Source organism: Haliotis cracherodii, unplaced genomic scaffold (assembly GCF_022045235.1).
Source record: "Haliotis cracherodii isolate W230 unplaced genomic scaffold, xgHalCrac1.p SCAF_17, whole genome shotgun sequence".
NCBI lineage: Eukaryota > Metazoa > Mollusca > Gastropoda > Lepetellida > Haliotidae > Haliotis > Haliotis cracherodii.
This window is the reverse complement of record NW_027266272.1, coordinates 12,290,521-12,304,564: the sequence shown is the minus strand read 5'-3', so window position 1 is coordinate 12,304,564 and position 14,044 is coordinate 12,290,521. Positions and strand designations below refer to the sequence as shown.

General features: G+C 40.4%; 1 protein-coding gene across 1 annotated transcript in view; it reads left to right on the top strand.

Annotated features, from left to right (window-relative positions):
- The window catches only part of LOC139464901 (uncharacterized), a 69,289-nt gene extending 55,477 nt beyond the window's left edge, over positions 1-13,812 (top strand). Inside the window, exon 3 of the mRNA XM_071246480.1 lies at positions 6,845-13,812. Within this exon, the coding sequence (XP_071102581.1) occupies positions 6,845-7,096 (252 nt within the window). The 3' untranslated portion in view covers positions 7,097-13,812. The remainder of the gene's footprint in view (positions 1-6,844) is intronic.
- The last annotated feature ends 232 nt before the right edge of the window (positions 13,813-14,044 follow it).

Here is a 14,044-nt window from a genome sequence, read left to right as displayed (position 1 = left end):
AGCCTAAATTATATTTATTCCACTTGTCTCAAATACTTTCTGTGACTCAAAGGGTACCTCTTGCAACAGTGACAGAAAACAATATTCGGTCTTCTGAGAAAATCCAAGCACTGCTCGCTAACCCCCATCCTCAAAATAAACATTTATGTGTTCGCAAAACAGTTGTTTCAGCATTTCTTGTGTTTTACTTTTACTTTTTGTTTTTATGGATTTATAGACGTATTTTTAGAGTGACTTGGACTGACGACTTATTACTTTTGTAATGGAAATATCACATTATTGTCAGTCGCTTAGGAATTCAATTGCCCTTGTTAATACTGTCCTGGCGTCTAATGAGACACGAAGTAGCTATCCACTTCCATTAGAGTGTCACATTCAGCCGTAGATTCAGGTCCTCTCACATTGTAAGTGCCGTCATTTGACATATAATATGCCTTAACGCTTGAGGACGATCAGTCTTGACAATTGTCGTTTGTATCACATGCATCGAGTTACTTGGACACCGTGATATATCCCCGCGGACCGGCTCATGTGACGAGTCAGTGTCCGAAATAGCTACCTGCCCGCTAACCCGTGGCTTGCAAAATTTCAATCGGGCTAAAGATTCTGAAATGCCCCTCCTCGACTGGATACTGAATTTTTAAAATAAAATTGTGCACTCCTTAGATTCTCAAAATATAAAAAGTTCTGCCATTTCTGTAGATCAATACAACCATAAAACATATTAATCAACGAATCTGTAACGAATCGAGGTTGCTAGTTAGCCCTCTTTATAATACAGTAAACTACGGTTATAACGAACACGCTTATTTCGAACTGACCGATATAACGAACTTGTTTTTTAGTCCCGGCCATTTGTTGTATATATGCTGTATATATGCTTATAACGAACTACGGTTATAACGAACTGAAATTAATGTTCCCTTTGAGTTCGTTATAACCGTAGTTTACTGTATATATGTCACGATTTGCAATTTGGGGTTATTTTATTGACACCTTCGCAGAATCAAATTTAATCTGTCGATTAATTGGGGCAGCGACATTTGGAACTGGATGGTAACTTTTAAAACTGACTGACACACCTGGCAGGCAATGTGTTGAGACTATTTCACACACTGGTAGCGACAGTACAGGTTGCCAACATGGTATGACCTAGACTAGCTACATTCATTAGCGAATGCACTGAACATTTTGATCAATGCCTTTTGACAACACAGACTCATAGAAACCTGTAACTGCGGTACCACATGTTTGTCACAACAGCTAACTTAAACTGAGATAGATCGTGTGAGTGACCTGGCTGGTTGAGTTCCTTCATACCCCGACACACTTCTCCGTGGTCCAGTGGATATAGCGTCTGCCCGGAAAACGGGGGTTCGATCCCGGCCGCGTCATGCCAAAAGACGTTCAAATATGGTACTTGTTGTTACCCTGCCTGGAGCTGTAACGGCTGGTCGGCTTCTTGCACCTGATTACGACTTCGTGCTCCTCGAGCTCCAGGCTGCGTGGCCGAAAGAGAATCAAATACTTTTATAGATATCTAACCTACCAAAGATATAATAATACAAAAGTATATCCTCCTTCACAACCCAGTCAGTTTTGAGCAAGATGTCATGAGGGATAAGGGGTGGTCGGGTAGCCTAGGGGTTTAAGCGTTCGCTCGTCACGCCGAAGACTCGGGTTCGATTCTCGACCTGGGTACAATGTGTGAAGCCCATTTCTGGTGTCCCCCGCCGTGATATTGCTTGAATATTGCTAAAAGTGACGTAAAACCATACTCACTCACTTATGAGGGACAAGAATATATTTTAACTGACTCAAACGAAACTGATTCGTAGCTGGACAGATAAAACGATCTGTAGACAATAGTTACTGGTATTGTTTTACCAATGTATACCAAAGGCATTGCAAGTACATGTTATTCATACATTCTTACTTTACCTGGGATTCAGTTTGTATTTTGTATTCTGACTATAATCATTATCATCAGTTATTGTCATTATGTATGGAATACTGTAAGGGACATTCTCGCGATCTCGCATTCTGGCGATCTCGACCTTTGGAAACGAGCTAAATATGCCCAAAACACGAGAATGCGAGAACGCGAGATTTGGCCAAAATCTCGCGTTCTCGCGATCTCGCATTCTCGTGTTTTTGGTACTTGGCACTTTTTGTCAAAAGTCGACAACGCGAGAATGCGACATTTGGACAAGTATTCCATAATTATGGATACCAGAGTGCAGTGTTTTTGGTGCTGCTCCACCACACGTCTGTATATGAAGCTGCAGTTACATGCAGAAGTTGTGGACGCAGACCACCGAAACATCTATATCTCTGCAATTCGTTGTGTGGAGACGCGCCCCTTAGGAGTGCCAGAATATTATGATCGTAAGTTTGAATCCCTGATTCGCCCAAATGTTATCCTGGTTTGTCAGCACCTTTTCCTGCTCGTAGGCTACACCAAAGTGGTGACCACCTCTTCTTGTTTTCCTCCCACATCAAGGTGACACGCCGCGATCAAAGTGAAATGCTGTTTAAAAATGGCGTTTAAAAAACCCAACTTAATCACTGCTAATGGTATTTGTCAGTAATTGGCTGGTGACGATTTAATTTAGAGTGGAGTTGATGTTGGTCTCGTGTCGGTTATTCCAGAGCGCTGAAAGGTTGCAGCTATCCCCGTGTATAGGTTATTCTGATGAACTGATTATTTGAAGCTAGACTTGTGTACGCTATTCTGATGAACTGCGTGTTCGCAGCTTGTCTTGTTTAGGTTATTGTGATGAACTTGTTACTCGGAGATAATCTTGTACAAGTTATTCTGATGGACTTATTGCTTGCAGCTTGTCTTCTACAGGTTATTTTCATGAACTGATTGGCTAAAGCTGGTCTCGTGTAGGTGATGGAGTTGCTAGGTCTTAAAGAGGTAGTCACATAAAAACATGACTATATTACTTTAGCGGTGATTTTAACAAGATCTTTTAGAGACCTTGCTGGACGATGAGGAGACGTTTATGTATTTTGAGGCGAATACGATTTTTTTACAGACTGATTGTGCTTCATACTATCATGATTGTGCCTAAAATCTAAAACCTACTTTGAGTAAAGACATAAATAACTGTCATAAAAACACATTCAAGGGGAAAATAACTACAAGGCATAAATCATATTTGTTTATAAGAAATATATCTTTAATAAATATTCATTTTTATATTCTTCTCAAAATAGTTATTCCTTAACAGTGTTCGTCTATCTATAAGCTAATGCCTTATTCATTGCAATGATTTGCCGTTCTCGTCGTGACTGACGCCGACACACATATTATATGCGAGGTATTCAATTTCAGGACAAAGAGCTGGAAATGGATGTTCACGAGTGTGGTTTAGGACGTGATAGAAAAATAGAAATTGATATTCAGATTGTCTGACCGATCGGCAAAGGCGGTATGCTGGGAACAAAACGCGAGAATAAACTAGTATATACACATATGTCAACTCGTAATACATTGTGCATTATATTCGGTCATTTGGTCATTAAGTGGTTTCAAGGTAAATGCAAGTATTCGTTTAAATCTGCTACAGGAACTACATGGGGACGAGAGTTAGGTTAGGTCGGATAAAGTGGATCGCTTGTCTGTGTGACTTGGTTGATTGCGTGTCATCGTACGCTATGGGAGGGCGTTCATGACATTAGTCACTTGTTTGTCTATCCCAGACTTTCGATATTTTTCAGGGCGCCGAGGCATAGCTTCAAGGCATCAGTAAAGCTTTCAAAGCATTTTAAGCTAGACATGCGTTGGACATTTTCAAATATGAGGCATCAGTGACAAAAAACTATGTCTAATACAATTCTCTATTTTGACTTGTGCCATATGTTCCCGTGTTTTTGCAGGTGAACATTTGACTTACCTTTGCATGTGTTTGTGGTGGATGCCATCAGTGGGGCAGGATACGCTTACCTTTGCTTACCGCTCGGTATTTGATAGTGATTCATAAAAACATGCTCATGGTGAAGTCTTAATCGTACAATGGACTCTACTTCCGGCAAAGATATGATTATGGAATAGGTTTGTCGGTTTTGTACAATCTCATTAAAATCAGATCTATGTTCACGCTGCCGCTAAACAAAGATCTGAGGACATCCCATTATGGGTCACGTCAAAACGACCTTTCGCGAACTTTGACCGACCACTGAAATGACTAACAAGAAGTCGACATCAGCCAGTTAGAAAGCACCTTTCTCGAGCTTTACGGCACTCGTTTCAACCTGGCGACTTCCATTTCAGACTACGCTTGAAAAATAAGTTGACATAGTTCTCGATTAAACTTTTGAAAACTGAACAAACGAACATTCCGGAATGTCTAATATATGGTTCAGATTGCATAGCAAGGCTTCCCACGTACTGTGCAATGCCTCCTCCATTCAAATGATAATCCCACGGAAGCGAGAGATAGACGATAATTTTGACGGAATTAGTCGTACGGGCCGTAACTGTCGGAATATCCCGTGTTAATGTTTTGGAGGTCGCATGACTAGAAAACACATTCCGGCTGTCACTTTCATAATCTGGTAAGCGACGCTTTGATTGGTCGGATATCTTTGTTTAGCGGCAGCGAGAACTTATGTCTAATTTTAAGGAGATTATTTTTTTATTACTTTTCATAGATTGTATCTCGACAGCACCCGCGAGTGTTGGTTTCGCCATAGTGGTAACGTCTCAGTATTGCATCATATCGGACTTTTCTCACATGTCTAGGCGTCACGACAAACTCACTCACTCATGACAAATATATTTGGATAAAATGTTGCCGAATATTATACTCGATATGAAGGTGTAACACATCAAATAGTAAGTACTATGTGTTCTATTTGTTAAACCAGTGGATTGTTGTCTCCAATAAACCACAATTAATAATCATAACTTAATTCCTGTGAAATAGATAAACGTACAAGAATGTCGTTCCATTCATAAACACATGTTCATGATATAATCGGAATCTATAACCAGATTTCTTGTTATTATGGAATTATTTGATTTTATTGACAAGAACGGGATTTGATATGTCAAAAGAGCATATACCCATTATTTTATAAAAAAGGGAGTGCGCTTTAAGCATATTTTGTGAAGGAGAAAATAGCACAAATCTGCGGCTTCCCCCAGATGTAACTGATAGAGCATCTGTGTGTGCCCTGGCTTATTTCTCAGCCAGTATGTTACAAGAATAAATCCGCGAAAGCTGTACAAGAGCTTGTGAGTACACAAAAAGCGCAGGCCCCTGAGGAATCGGTTACTGACTGTGACATTTCGCTATTAAACCCAGTGAGCGCCAGCCTGGTGATTAGGACAAGTTTGCTTGTGGATGAGACGCGCTTGTGTCACACATTGTGTCATCAGATTGTGTCATCAGATTGACGTTTTCTGCTTCTTGGTGATATCTGTTTCTGATGTTGTACTAATTGTATACTGATGGCAAAGGGAGAGTTGTACTCATTGTAAACTGATGATATTGGAGTGTGTTATGTTTAACGCCGCTTTTAACAGTATTACACTTATATCACGGCGTGTCAGCTTGATGTGGGAGGAAAGCCCGAAGTGATGCAGGTCTCAGACGTTTACCACTTCGGTGAAACCCACAAGCACGGGTATGGTGCTGACAAACCCCAGAAACATAATCGGGGCGAATCGGGATTGGAACCCACAATCATAGGTTTCTGGCTTGCCCAAGGGACGCAACTCTGCACAGCGAATCGCGGCGCCTTGGACGACTGGGCCACCCGTGCCCCCTAACATTACATAGATAGGCTTGAGTAGATGGCTTTGAAGAGGATTAAAGTTAAATCATTGCATGCTGGCTTTATGTACGACAGGTCAAAATAAGACAGGTCGTAACTGTTACAACTTAATAATTAGTACGAACTCATGATCAGTGGAGGGGCGGTCGGGTAGCCTAGTGGTTAAAGCGTTCGCTCGTCACGCCGAAGACCCGGGTTCGAATCCCGACATGGGTACAATGTGTGAAGCCCATTTCTGGTGTCCCCCGCCTTGATATTGCTGGAATATTGCTAAAAGCGGTGTAATAACCATACTCACTCACTCACTCATGATCAGTGGACCCTGGCACCACTAAGGGACGCAACTCTGCATTGCAAATTGATATTCCTTAGACGACTTCGAAGCGTTCGAATTAAGTATTATGTTGTATCACTCAGTGCAGACATGGTGTTATTTGCCCCGCTTTGAGTGAGTGAGTGAGTATAGTTTTACGTTGCTTTTAGCAATTTTCAAGCAATATCACGGCGGGGGATACCAGAGATGTGCTTCACACATTGTACCCATGTCGGGAATCGAACCTGAGTCTTTGACGTGACGAGCGAACGTTTTAACCACTAGGCTACCCGACGGGCCCAGCAGTAACTCGAAAATAGGGTAATACATATTTAAAATGCAATACTATAATTATGACAATTTAGAACGAGGTTATCTGAGACAATGGACGAGTATATATATATATATCATTTTGTTTAAATATTGATGGATGAGTATTCATATTTGATTTTTTTTTAATTATTGAGTTATGTCATATAAATGTATTTATGCTTGTTTTAAGAAACGATTTCATGAATTGGGTGGTCAGACAAGGTGACTTGGTTTGGTGTGTATCCTCCTGCCTCTTCGGTGTGGTATTGTTGCTCATAATATCAACCACTGGCTTGCCTGGCCATTACTCATGACTACAGGTCGTCGTCATATGGCTGGAATACTGCTGATTGCGACATTAAGCAACAAACACAATATAACGGTACATGCAATGAATGATTTTATTCTCATTTCCGTGTTTTATTTCAGTGTGTGATATGCCTAGGCGCCAAGGCAACGATGCAAACCTACCCATGTGGGCACAAAGTGGTATGCCGGAAGTGCTTCATTAAGACAATACAAGTGGCCGTCTCGCAGAGAAGTCTGCCACTGAGATGCGTGATCTGCCGCTCGCGCATTCTTAAACTCCGACAGGCGGCGCTTCCTCCGATGCAGGTGGCAGCACCGATTTCCGGTAGATACCTACCGAAATCTCCCAGCATTCGACACTTCCAAAAGTAGATGTATTTCCGGCCACCCTTATTAGGGCATACAATATCGTGAAGTATTACACTGACTTGGGGCCGGCGGCCCAAACTTAGATTTACGACCTCCATGCCAGGTAGCCATGGGCAAATCTAGTTCTCCTACTCAGACTAGTGGACTCCATATTCAGCGACGAATTCGTTTGTTGTAGTGATTACCAATCGCTTTGGAAAAGAAGACATGGCATCAGGAATACGTGAGATCGGTGACTGGACATTAGACCAGGGAGATTTACAATCTTGAACGTAAACCCACAGATGGCTTGAAACAATCTTCATCCGGGTCTCCCACGACCGAGTATCCTTACCGAGGTGTGAAAATCGGCCAGAACAGCGCCGATTGGTATAGTGTTGCCAACAATCGGATAAAACCGAACGTGCCAATCTCGCATCCCCGATACATTCCGAACGTGGCAGGCGTGACCAACGAAGAAGATGAAGAGGAAGCTTGACCACCTGAATAATTGCATCGGAAAGTCAAGGTCACATATGACTTAAGACCTAATGTCAAGGTCACAGGTCAACATTTCGTCATTTGTTTGACCGCAAGATTATGCATAAAATGTCATTTGTAAAAACTTCCAAATATGAGTGTCAGTGACATGAATGCAGTACTGAGTTCGAACATCTGAATAAGTTGCTAAATATTGGCACATTTGGTAAAAGTATCCGAGAAAATGGAACAATGACAAGTGTCGAAAGATCAAAACCATTACCGTGTCTAATTGCCCTTTAAATATTTCGAATGTCCGAGGGTTACTTGAACTTATCTAAAACTACCACGGGAATACCATTTTTTTATTAATACTTGAGCCGACCAAATGATATTCTTTCAGTTTTATGTGTAACTTTAGAAGAAAGATATCATATATTAATGGCATAAAATATTTCAAATGACGTGTACATGACGTTAATCGAATCACAAACATCTGATTGAACAACACAATCTTAACAGTAACCTTCGTCAGAGGGGCACTTTGCTGAAAAGGAAGACGTCATGTGGTATTTCATTATCAGTAGCTATCGGAAATCTTCGAAAATAGCAGCATTTACAAGTGGCGGTATCAATGCTTATATATTATATATTCATTCCAAACATTGAGATATCGATTCAAAGTTACATAAAGCAACTTTGCAACTTTTGACACGTCCCCCGAAGTACATATGACCAGCAGGTTTAACCAAAGGTTCTAAGTTACAGGGTCTAACCTACAGGATCTAACCAGCGGATGCCCTAAGATTTAGTGTGATGTTGAAACGGCCAGAGCTCTTGAATGTCAAAACATTCCTTATTACTTTTGGAAGGGCTTTAGGTGAAATTTGAATGTCTTTGCACGTGTAATTGTTGAGGAAAACTGGTTCATCTAATATCCGCTTCCAACCCCAACAAGATGGAATTTCGATAGACCGAACCTTATCAGAACGGACATTTGAGTTTCCGAAAAATTCTTACAAAAATGAATTTAAGACGTTTTCTTTCCGTGAATCATAATGAATTATGGAAAAACGCGTCATATTGATGAAATTGTTTTGTATATATTGATCTTAGCTTCAGTTCCAAACGTCACAATAACTAATATTTTCCCATTTTTAGCATCTTTTCAAGATGAAACGTCACGGATACAACATTTCTTGGCAACATTGCCGAGGTAGTATCGAGTAGTTATCCAAGTCAAAGTCTGTGTGAATGTTGAGCGAGTGAGCGTGTGTAGAGTTATCAATAGTGCTTGGCTTACATTAGCTTAACATCCAATACATAGATATATATATATACATATATTTTGTTAGAAAAATCAAAATATTAAAACTCAGTCCCTCCAACCCTCAGCCAAAACCGTAGTCGTAGAAACCTGCTGGAACATGCGAAGAATGACATGTGTCTTTAATCGATTTCTCATTATTATTCAAACATTCGAAGTCAGTGTTGAGGTTGAAACACGTTTTATCCTTTGTCTCATTTTTGTACTACAGTGCAACCTCGTTATACAGGACTCCGTTAATCCGCATTTCGATAAAGCATAATCAGAACCATTTCGATACTCACAAGAACTATCTGCTAAAAGCAGAGTCCATTGTACGATTCCAACCACCTCATAGGCATGTGTTTTATGAATCACTATCAAATAGTGAGGACACAAGGTGTTCGTAGAATGGTGAGTGCAAACACATGCAAAGGCAAGTCAATTATCCACAATTAAAAGTGGTACACGTCAAAATAGGGAATTGCATGGCACATCATTTTGGTCACTGGTTTTGGAAGCGCGTCCTCGGGATGATTACTGTTGTAAACGTCTACATATGGTTGAGGGAACATTAATATCACCAATGATTCGTTTATCCGGACATTTGTGAATCCGGACGATTTCGCTCGAAACGGTACCATCTGGATTAACGAGTTTCACTGTACAGGGTTTGCTAATCTTTGATTTGAAAGCAGTTTGCTGGATTTAGAAGTGTGTATTGCGTTGATGGAGTTGGATATTGTATATGCGATTATTTTCATTGCAGAAAATGATAATATAGTTCTTCGTGACTTCCTGGCCTCAACGAAGTTGAAATTGTCTCCATGATTACCTAAGTTGGCATGAAGTCCTTGTCAGTTTTGTTGTCACTGCATAGTATGGTGATGTTGACAGTTTATATTCAGTTGGCAGTGTTTGTGCGCGTCTATTATCTAGAAATGTTATTATATGTTTTATTTCATAAAAAAAACCATAATCTGCAGGCCAAAGAAAGTATACACCCATGTTTGATGGTGGCCAAGAAATGAAACAAACAAGAAATAGTTATTCGATGTTGATGTATTTGATACGGGTATCATAGTTGTGTTTAGACGTAAGTTTGCGGTGTTTCGGGGACTGTTTTCAGTCCAGAAACGTTTTGATACCGTTTGTCGTTTTTTGGTCTCTTTTTTTGGATCTTGACGTGTATACTTTCTTTTGCGTGGCAGTTTTTTGTACATCAGATGCATCAGAGAAGTAGAAATTTTGAATATATTTATTTATGTGTTGCTAGAAGAATGACCTTTTGCTGTTATGAAATGTGATCCGTTCAGTTGAATTTGTTTGACAGTGACTGTATTGTTTGACAGTGACTGTTTTGTTTGACAGTGGCTGTTATATTTGACGGTAACTATGCATACTACAGCATACGATTTGCTCGTTCCGGGAAGGGCACACCGATAGTGTTAATGTTCCACACAATATAGCACCAAAGGTCTGTGTGTCAGCAGCCCGATCGTTGAGTTAAATGTTTCTTTTTTTACAACTTTTACATTTTTTAGCACATAAATAACATCAATCACCGTTACCCAAATCTTCTACAACTACCTTGTTTTGTTCATGCGGAGCATAACTGAAATTACATCGGAGCAGAATGAGAGCAAGTTAGGTAGCATGCCTCTCTCAATGATTCAGACCTTAAAGCCAGAGATGGTTTTACTGCTTGTTTAGAGATGGTTTTACTATTTTACTAATATATATATGAAAATACAAAAAGATAAAAGCAAAACTAGAGGTGATTTCACCATTTAACCATGGGCGTGTTAAACATTATTCCCATCCTCGATCCCTCCGTCAGCCAACTTAACCAATCAACCAATCAAAGCCCAACCCTGTTCCCTCCTCCAGGTAAACTGACCAATCACAACCAATCAAACCCCAACCCTGTTCCCTCCTCCAGATAAACTAACCAATCACAACCAATCAAACCCCAACCCTGTTCCCTCCTCCAGATATACTAACCAATCACAACCAACCAAACCCCAACCCTGTTCCCTCCTCCAGATAAACTATTAACCAATCACAACCAATTAAACCCCAACCCTGTCCCCTCCTCCAGATAAACTAACCAATCACAACCAATCAAACCCCAACCCTGTTCCCTGCTCCAGATAAACTATTTACCAATCACAACCAATCAAACCCCAACCCTGTTCCATCCTCCAGATAAACTAACCAATCACAGCCAACCAACGGCTTTGTGAATACTCATTTCTTAACTTTCAAACCTACCCACAGAAACTATCCAACCCCTGACCCAACTTTCACAAGAAGTACCTAATGAAACAACGGCCAATGTCATTGTCAATGTCATCGGGACACAAGACAGGGTTAAGATGACATCTTTAAAGAATCAGTCAACGTGCTATCAGTGTGGCCTCGCTTAAGCGGCTTCTCAAGTACAGTCGATAATGGCTGAATAACAATCATCAATTTTAAAGAAAATAAAACGAAGCTTGATAATATTTAGTCTCAAATAACGGATTAAAGGAAAATATCATTGTATTATTTCAGATCTAACAATAGTCGAAATTCAATTCCGAAGACATTAAATAACAATGCAGGGATGCTTTAAAAGGTCTGTTTGCTATTTAACCTCTATTTCGTGCCGCTGGGGTTTAAAGGCAATTCGGGGAAAGTGTGTCAGAGTGAATTATTTACTCATAAAACTCTTAAACCCGCCTTGAGTGGGAACAATCAATGAACGCCTGACCCTGTCGAAGGCGGTATCGAGAATGCTATTTCCCTAAAACCATTCTAAATTTAGAGATATCACCTCGAGGGAACCTCACGCGTTTGATAGATGTTTTACTAATGGAGCCTGCGGGATTTGTCACTCTGAGAGCCCTGCCTGGGGGTAGGACTCACTTAAAAGGGGAGTATATCCTAAAACAGTCTCTTATTCATAGCCTGGAGTCCCCAATGAAGCTCTATAATAGGGTTTCGAATGGCAATGGTTAAGCAAATTCCGTTCCAACCCACAGTGGTGCTTAATCGGAAAATGTATAGTATTAAATAGAGTGGAAACATTCTACAATCGAACGAGAAATAGACTGTGAGTACTCCTTCATGTCTACGTGTACACGATTCATAGCAACATTAATTCATTTGTCATGTCGAATAACATGAAAATGTGTTTCCAGATCAACATTGATCGCTTGAATGATAACGTAACATTTCAATTACATTTTGCAAATAGGAAAAGCATTAAGATGACAAATGTCAGTTCAGATTAAACAGATTATTCCGTAGGACGGACAATACGCAGGGAGTCCTACACTACACTGCGTTACGAGTTCGTCACGCTGGTAAAACCAGATAGAGTCCGTTACGGCGCATGTGCATGCGCATGCGTGAACATCGGGTTGGACCAACAGCCATTATTTCACTAGTTCAAGACAGCAGAATCAGCTACATCCTTTCGGAGTGTTCCACTTTCGAAAACATGCAACGTCTGACCCAGTATCTATATCAGGATGTCACCTTGTATGAAAATCAATACCATCTCTCTCACGTAAGGAAAACATTTATTTAGTATTGATTTACAACCGATATGATGCAAAATACCGTGATTTCTTTTCGGTTTCTACGAGATATTTTTCCCAGGCCTTGTGATAAAAAAAAATCAATATTCAAATTCACATCACGATCTTATGAGCCACGACAAGAATATTGGCACTTAATCGTGTTTCTCCCCTCGAAACGGATTTCGTTCCATTACTAATTCTATGCAATCTGCATAACAGTTCAATGGAATATGATATTATATTATATATTTTTCTCATTAAAGAGATGGAACTACAATCGCAAGATAATCATGCATTTCTTGATATTATGTACTAGACATTCATGATAGACTCGCATGTATGGAACACTCTTCCAAAGGAATGTAGCATGTCCTGTCTTGTAATAGTTGAGGCGTGACATCATACGTTGAAGTCAACACTGGGCTTCCATAGACGTGAGTGCTAGAGTGTTATGCTTATGCGAGACACTTACAAACTAAATATAGCCGGTTAAGAGCATACGAGTACAAAACGCTATCGTGCCTTGAAAACACATCCTTAACGACAAAGCGTCTTTGATTTCATAGTATTTTATAAACCTGTTTCAAACACCATTTTGAAAGATGCTATGTGAAGCAAGAAGAACAATTATAAACGGTCGATTTGTTAATAAGGGTTTTTTTGGTGCATTGTTCGATCATGAGATTGGACATAATGGTGCAATGATGTTAGTAAGTTCCGTATTTAAACTGTCATTCGTCTATTGTCGCTGCAAGACTATTGGTACAAGTATATTGATTTTCACACAGTATATCTCTAAGTGGTATAGTCAGTATGTTTACAAACAAACCGTTTGGTGCTTTGTCTTTTAAGTAAAGTGGTATAGTCAGTTTACTTCAGAGACAAAGCACCAAACGGTTTGTCTGTACACAGAAACCATGAGGTTTAGAACCAACGTCAGAGTTTTGACTCAGAACGCAGACTGAGTGAGTTGGGTTTAACGCCGCTTTTAACAGTATTACAGTTATATCGCTGCGTGTCAGCTTGGGAGGAAAGCCCGAAGTGATGTAGGTCTCAGACGTTTACCACTTCGGTGAAACCCACAAGCACGGGTATGGTGCTGACAAACCTAGAAACATAATCGGGGCGAACCGCTATTTGAACCCACAATCATAGGTTTCTGGCGTGCCCAAGGGGCGCAACTCTGCACAGCGAATCGTGGCGCCTTAGACGACTGGGCCACCCGTTCCCCTAGACCGCAAAGAAAGATTATACATGTATATGACTGAGCTATGCAAGGTAACATGCTTCTGTTTTTGTATCAAAGTCCCGACAGATTTCTTTCATGTAGTCTTTATATTTGAGGTGTTGCCAACCTGAGCTGTCGAAATGAGAGGCTGAGTATTGAGTTGGTAAATAAAAACAGATATATAACGCTATGTTTGTGTTGTGATTTGTCTGTTTGGCGTGTGTTCTTCGTTACTTTACTCTCCCCGTCAATGTTTTTACGACATTCACGATCACTCGTGACATTCCGAGACAAGCGGAAAAGGGCGGGTGATGACGAATTTTTCAGTGGACTGAACGGAAAGACACGAATTAATATTGTTACGAGGCTGCGGACAAGGTGACGATACC